This window comes from Alosa pseudoharengus, unplaced genomic scaffold (assembly GCF_046254945.1).
Source record: "Alosa pseudoharengus isolate Yale_2024_CS ecotype anadromous, Long Island Sound unplaced genomic scaffold, YU_APseudo_1.1 YU_APseudo_1.1_scf_16, whole genome shotgun sequence".
NCBI lineage: Eukaryota > Metazoa > Chordata > Actinopteri > Clupeiformes > Clupeidae > Alosa > Alosa pseudoharengus.
In genome coordinates this window covers 4,275,713-4,283,212 of record NW_027468630.1, presented here as the reverse complement: position 1 = coordinate 4,283,212, position 7,500 = coordinate 4,275,713, and the positions used below count along the sequence as shown (strand labels likewise).

At 49.8% G+C, this 7,500-nt stretch overlaps 1 protein-coding gene across 7 annotated transcripts in view; it reads left to right on the top strand.

The window, feature by feature from the left end:
* cbfa2t3 (CBFA2/RUNX1 partner transcriptional co-repressor 3) overlaps positions 1-7,500 on the top strand; it is a 57,711-nt gene that overhangs the window by 42,509 nt on the left and 7,702 nt on the right. For 5 of the 7 annotated variants that reach the window (XM_076286778.1, XM_076286783.1, XM_076286782.1 and 2 more), the window contains exons 6-11: positions 618-907; positions 1,282-1,367; positions 2,944-3,250; positions 3,908-3,976; positions 4,979-5,032; positions 7,405-7,500. The exon at positions 7,405-7,500 is cut by the window's right edge and continues 95 nt beyond it. In XM_076286778.1, coding sequence (XP_076142893.1) covers positions 618-907; positions 1,282-1,367; positions 2,944-3,250; positions 3,908-3,976; positions 4,979-5,032; positions 7,405-7,500 — 902 coding nt within the window. The remainder of the gene's footprint in view (positions 1-617; positions 908-1,281; positions 1,368-2,943; positions 3,251-3,907; positions 3,977-4,978; positions 5,033-7,404) is intronic. The other 2 variants (XM_076286779.1, XM_076286780.1) reach the window with 2 other exon arrangements.

The following is a 7,500-nucleotide window of genomic DNA, read 5'->3' as shown; positions in this document are numbered from 1 at the left end:
AGACAGACTGTATTTGGTCTGGGCGGTGATCCTAAGAGAGGCCTAGAACTGGTTAAAAACACTAAAAACAGCATCGCTTTCCCTCACTGCTGCTCTGTCTCCTCATCATCAAGGGCTTCAATTCATTCAGTACTTTTATTTACCAAATACCACAAACCAAAGTATTTTCAGTCTCATAATCAAAGTTCACAGCACTTTACAGATGCTTTATATGTAGAATATGGTCTCCAAGGAAGCGTTTCAGACACATACACTATGGTCAAAGTGTTTAAGTATCCTGTACGTCTCCATTTCAGTTCCGGAAAGGTCAAGCCAGCTCAAACTAGCACTTAAGGGAATCCCCACTGCATTCCTTAAGGGCATTTTACATTGTAATGAAAGCCCATAAAACCTTCAATTTGATTTGTGTGGACTTCAGTCATCACTGTATCTCTACATGCACTTCCACTTGCTCAGACCACATAGCCAAGTAGGCACGTACGCTGCAAAGTGGTGGACGCATTCATGAGGAAAACAAATAAAAACTTGGCTGACCACTGACTCTCCTTTTTCTCTCTCTCTTCTCTGCTCCTTTCCCGTGTCGTCCATCTCCTCCTCCTCCTCTTCCTCCTCCGCAGGACCAAAGATGTCGGGCTGGACCGTGACGGTCTGCACGTGGAGCACCTGGCCAAGCGACCGTGCACCGTGAGCCCCAGCCAGCGCTTCAGCCCCGGCGGCGGTCCCCTGCCGGCTCACCCGCCCCCCAACGGCCTGCCGTCCGGCCACCCGCCCCCCAACGGCCTGCCCCATCCCCCGCCACCCACACCCCAGCACTACCGCCTGGAGGACATGGCGCTGGCGCACCACTACCGCGACGCCTACCGGCAGGCCGAGCAGCGCGACGTGCGGGAGAGACACCGACAGACAGGTGAGAAATGCACCGAGAGAGAGAGAGAGAGAGAGAGAGAGAGAGAGAGAGAGAGAGAGAGAGAGAGAGAGAGAAGTGTGTGTGTGTGTGTGTTTGTTACGGGGGGGTGCACACACATCCACGCACATACTCTCTGATGTTGCTGTACAGTGTACACTGTTAACTATTTATAATATTGTTAAAAGGTGAAATGCACTGGAAGATTAGTTTGAGTTTGAAAGGTTCTCCATCTGATGTCTTCATCTCTCTCTCTGTGTGTGTGTGTGTGTGTGTGTGTGTGTGTGTGTGTGTGTGTGTGTGTGTGTGTGTGCGTGCGTGCGTGCGTGCGTGCGTGCGTGCATGCGTGCGTGCGTGCGTGCGTGTGTGTTTTCCAGCAGTGCATGGAGCTCGCCAAGAGGAAGTGATCGATCATAGGCTGACTGACCGTGAATGGGCCGAGGAGTGGAAGCACCTCGATAATGTAGGTTTGATTTCACTAGTGTGTTTGTGCAAGTGTGTGTGTGTGTGTGTGTGTGTGTGTTTGTCCCTCATGAACACTCCAGGGAGGTGATTGCACCGCAGGGCTCTGACAGATTTAAAGACATTTATAAAACAGCTGGGGTTGTTGTTCTGACAGACAGTTGTGGTTCTGCCGATGATGTCTGCCTTGCTGTAGAATCTTCAAAATCTTCCCAAAACACTTCCCTTCACTCTCCTCATTCCAACAACACCCCACACAAACACACACACACACACACACACACACACACACACACACGTTCTCAAAACACACTTGTAGAGACACTCCTCTTCACACACACACACACACACTTGTGCAAAAGAAACACATACAAAGCCATACAAACATAAACACGCACTCGCACAGACACATACACATACACGCACACACACGTACAGGCACGCAAACAGACACAGACACACACACACACACACACACACACAGAACCAGGCTGGAGAGGAGGCACAGATGGACGGAGCGACCCAGCGGAGGGGAGCTCCAGCTGGGGAGAGCAGCTGAGATGAGGGCTCCAGTCATGGAGGGAACCGGCCCGCGCTGGGCCTCTGCCAAATTAGAAACACTCCACCCAAATAAATATATCTACCAGAGCGAGAGAGAGAGAGCTGAGGACAGAGAGAGAGAGAGAGGGAGAGAGAGAGAGAGAGAGAGAGAGGGAGAGAGGGAGAGAGGGGGAGAGGGGGAGCTGATGTTATGAGCAGCAGAGGCAGAATGAATTGGTTTGGCCTCTCCCATTGGCAGCAACACAGCTGTTCCAGAACTATTGTCACTGCGCTGAGCTGCTTAACTGCTCAAGCTCTCTCCCCAGCTCCCGCACTCTATAGCACCACTGGCCATGCCCTGGATCACACACACACACACACACACACACACTCACCCAAACACACACACACACACTCACCCGAACACACACACACACTCACCCAAACACACACACACACACACACACACACCACACACACACACACACACACACGCACACAAACACACACACACACACACACACACACACACACACACACACACACACACACACACACAGGCTTTACGTGTGTGTGTGTGTGTATAGCCCGACCCGTGCCCTACCGCACAGTTACTACCCAGACACTGGTACTTAACAGCAGGCCTGCTCAGTGGTGTGTGTGTGTGTGTAGGCCTGCTCAGTGGTGTGTGTGTGTGTGTGCAGGCCTGCTCAGTGGTGTGCATGGCGCTCTGGCTGTGGACGCCTGTTGCCCAGGGACAGGAATGTGACCAGACCAGAGATACAAAGACCAGACTAGACCAGACGAGAGCAGAGCAGAGCAGTGCAGTGTCTTCAAATCTGTCACTCCTGACACTGTGAAACGAGCCCAGCAAATACAATACAGCACCTGACGACAGAAGCCGCTACCTCCAGATAATATCTCTCCTACGGGAAATCAATTAGGATGCTAGCTAATCAAGATCCTGGGTAAATGAGTTCTCATCTGTTATCTCTTTCTTTCTCCTCTTCTCTCTCTCTCCCTCTCTCTCTGTGTAGTTGCTCAACTGTATCATGGACATGGTGGAGAAGACGCGGCGCTCGCTGACGGTGCTGCGGCGCTGCCAGGAGGCTGACCGCGAGGAGATGACCCACTGGATCCGGCGCTACAGCGACGTGGAGGATATGAAAAAAGGTGGGAGTCCCGCGCAGCGCCCTCCGCCTCCTCCTCCACCACCTCCTCTACCTCCACTTCCTCTTCCTTCATCTCACGTTCTTCCTCCTCCTCCTCCTCCTCCTCCTCACCACCACAACTCCAACACTCCCAGCAACAACAAGTCGCACGCGCTAGCTATTTGCGGCACAGGCAAGAGACCAGGTTTTCCCACCGCCTTTTATTGCAATCAGCATGCTACGCACCACCAGTGCCTTCTGTGTCTCCTGTTGTTGTTGTTGTTGTTGTTGTCATTAGGCCGTGACCACGGGCTCCTGTGTACTCCCTAAGAGTGCTGCGGCACGGCCAGAGATGCCGTATCTGGAGTTGGTTAGCGTAGCAGTGAGATAGGGACGCATGTTCTGGCCTGTGCTGGCCACTGGGCAGCAGGCACGCTCTTATCACAGCAGCTAAGGTGCAGCTATGAGGAGAACGCGCTGCCCCGGCACAGGCCAGGAAGGGCGCCGCCGACTAACGCTGGAAAAGTGCAGTGTGTGTGTGTGTGTGTGTGTGTGTGTGTGTGTGTGTGTGTGTGTGTGTGTGTGTGAGTGTGTGTGAGTGTGTGTGTGAGTGTGTGTGTGTGTGTGTGTTATCTAATCAGGCTTTCCTCGTGCCTGACACACCCATTATGCTAGAGATGATAGTGTTTTTTAATGTGTGTAATCGTCTAGCTAAATTTGGCTTGATAATGAACTCATGTATGTGGATAAATTAGGCGTTTTAATGTGTCTCTCACTTTCCCTCTCTCTCTCTCTCTCTCTCTTTCTTTCTCTTTCTCTCTCTCTGTTTCTTTCCTTCACCCTGTCACAGAGATCCACCGGGACTTCCTGCACCGGCCGCCCTCGGGGTATCTGCCAGAGGAGATCTGGAGGAAGGCTGGTAAGAGCTCACAGCTGTCAGCAGCACCTGGACTGCAGGCTTTTCGCCTCCTGACCAATCCATCCCACTCTCATCAGCCCTGGATGATCACATGACAGCTTCCTACTTAAATCACATCTCAGGCTTATGAGATATTAGATAGACAGTTACACAACCGTATCTACTCTTCATGTATTAGATACTTTTAATATCTCCTGGCTGAATAAGAGCACTGGCCTCCTGTCCAGATTCTGGGCAGAAGTGGAGACTAGAGGTCTTGGTGTTGAATAAGCACCCGGGCAGCATCCCAATCACTGTCACTCTGCAGTGCAGCATGCACACACACACACACACACACACACAAAGAGGAAGAGATAGGGCCCCGCCACGGTTACATAAGGTGAGGGATTGCTGAGGGGCCCCCTATCCGTCATTAATGCTAAGTGCTTTCCATCTGTCAGCGCTGTGAAAGGTAACTGCAGTTAAAAGTGGGAGTGAAGGGGAAAAACAGCAACTGTGGTGAAAATGCAGTAAAAAACCTCCAGCATTGCAGCAGCACGGGAAGAGTGGCAGCTTAACTTACCTCCACCCGACAGAGGGAGGGAGGGAGGGAGGGATTTCAAAATATAACAGACTGATCACCCAGTTCACACAGCTTGTCAATGTCACCATGCCTTAACGTAAGGTGCTGGCTGGCTTCTTTTGCCGTGCGTTCAGCCCGTGGTCAGCCAAAGTACCAGAATGGTCGGCAATTTGGTAGCTTAACACCCCATAAATGAATGACGAATGACCCAGCACTACTTCACCCCACTGTCTGGAAACCCAATACCATCTATCTGTGCATCCTGCTCGTCTACCCAGAGGGGGTGGCTGTGGTCAGTCCGGCCCGGGTGGGCCTGGCTCGATGGGGGCTCGGACCCTGACTGTTGCTGCTGTTGCCTGGGAGACCTGCGTTCATGTGACACTGCATTTTCACTGCCAGCGTTCCCTCTTCCTTTTTAACTGCAGCTGTCTCTCACACAGGTCCCACCAGCATCCCGATCTCCCCAGCACTAAAGCAGCTGCAGAACAAGCAGGGTGAGTAGAGCGGAGAGACACTTGGACACTGTGTGTATGTGTGTGTGTGTGTGTTTGAGTGTTTCTGTGAGTAAGTGACAGAGTGAGAGAGAAAGAGAGAATGAGAGAGAAAGAACTGTATGTGTGTGTGTGTGAAGGTGGGGGGGCGGTATTGGCTTATTTGAGTAAAGCAGCATGGTACGCTATCTATATCCATACACACATTTTGAAGCATACTTTTCATCTCAGCACTGGTAAAGATATAGGAAAGGAAATTGTTTCATTCAAAGAGTATGTGTGTGTCTGTGTGTGTCTGTGTCTGTGTCTGTGTCTGTATGTGTGTGTGTGTGTGTGTGAGCTGAGGCTAAGATGAAAGCTAGACCTTCAAAAAACAAAGATCAAAATTGTCAGGCGAAAAAGAGTAAAGGAGAGGCAAGGAGCCATGAAAGACGTAAAAAAGACATAAGACATAAAACGAGTGAAAGAAGTAAAGAACGTCAGACTAAAAGAATAAAGGTAAGAATGACAGACACACAGACAGACGGCCAGATAGTGCTTGAGACTTTGAAACCTGCCAGGCCCCGGCGGAATTAAAACGTTAATATTGCCGGCGCCGTGTTTTCCATTAAGCACTAATTGCTCCAGCATCTGCTCCTGAGTCTCCTTGATAAAAATTAATTAAATTTGCAAATCTTAACGGTGCATGCACAGGGGTTGATAATTGAACGGCCAAGGTATGCATAGATAGTGAGAATAAAAAAGGAGGAGAGGAAAAAAGGGATGAAGAGAGGAGGTTGAGGCGTGAGAGGCGTGCAGGAGGAGTGGAGAGGTTGGACTGAATACTAACTACCCCGCAAGCCACCGGGAGAGCTACCGTATCACGATATATAGACAAATACATATTCTATACACATACACATTCACATTCACACACACACACACACACACACACACATACACACACACATATACACACACACACACACACACACAGAGGCGGTAGACATAACAAGTACACAGGGATGCATGGAATGAACACACGTACACATACTCAACATTCTACTCTACATCAACATTCTACTCTACATCAACATTCTACTCTGCATCAATATTCATGTTTTAGACACAATGAGCCGTGTATGGTTCATAAGGCTTGCCAACATTTTCTCTTACATTTGCACAAAACATGTCAATGTAACAGAGGTCGTAATTCGTCTGCCACCTCGACACACACCGGCATGGGAGACGAACGCTCTAACCACTGAGCTAAAAGCCGAGGCTCCCAACTCAGCGGTTAAAAGTGTTCTTACGGTTAGGGGTGTGAGGATTTACATGGGCAACTAGCACGCTAGCTCAGTTCGCCTCCATTACATCAACACACTCATCCTCTGAGCACAGTCTGCCATTCTCTGTTAAGACTATGAGGGTTGGGGACGGAGGCAGATCAACTCAGATATTCCCTCTGTCACCTACTAGAGCCATCAGAGAGGTAGAGGGAAGTCAGGATGCAGTAACAGTCTTTGTCTGTGTGTGTGTGTGTGTGTGTGTGAGAGAGAAAGACACACACACATTCAACTCCAATCCCTCACATGCATAATTCCCCAATTTCAGATGCAGCGGTTTCATCAAATCACTTATATTAGGACTCACTGCACCAATTATCCTGACAGAGATTCATCACTCTGGCTGTAGTTGCCCACTGGAGATAATGTCCTCCTGCAAGGCGAGACAAATACTTAGACTAAACAAGAGAGCAATTATGACTATATTGTCCTGCTGTGGCCCTTAACGAGTTGATGTTCTCCAGGAAGTTATTTTAGACCGTCCACACACCTGCCTGTCCCAAAAAAAAGCATACACACACCACTCACTCACAAAGTGGCGTTTGTAGAGCAAAAGGGAGAGGCAAAGGCATGTAAAAGAGGAGCGATAAGTCACCCCTCCAGCTCACCACACCCCCCGTACAGGAAAGTCATTAACTCACAGTCATTTAATCATGGCAAATAATAAACAAAGTCACAAAATACTAGGCTAATAGGCAAGTGAGCAAAAAACTTTGGAGACATCTGCTGTTGTAATTGTGTTGGGGGGATGTGTGTGTGTGTGTGTGGGGGGGGGGGCTGTTAGCTGGCGTGTGAAATTAATTATTGAAAGGCCCTGTGTCTTTTTTTCTGTCAAAATGTTTTAAATCTTGGATGATGTACATCTGTTTGCTGAGATAAAACAAGCAGAGAGCTTAGGGTGCCTCAATAAAGAATGATGGTGGAAAGGAATGTGGGGGAAGCCCACGGAAAAGTCTGGTGGAGCCTAACCACCCTGTCTCTCTCTCTCTCTCTCCATCTCTCATTTCCTCTATCTCTCCATCTCGCTCTCGCTCTATCCCTCTCTGACAGAGGAGGCAGTGAATGAGGTGAAGAGACAGGCCATGTCGGAGCTGCAGAAAGCGGTGTCGGACGCCGAGCGCAAGGCGCACGAGATGATCTCCGCCG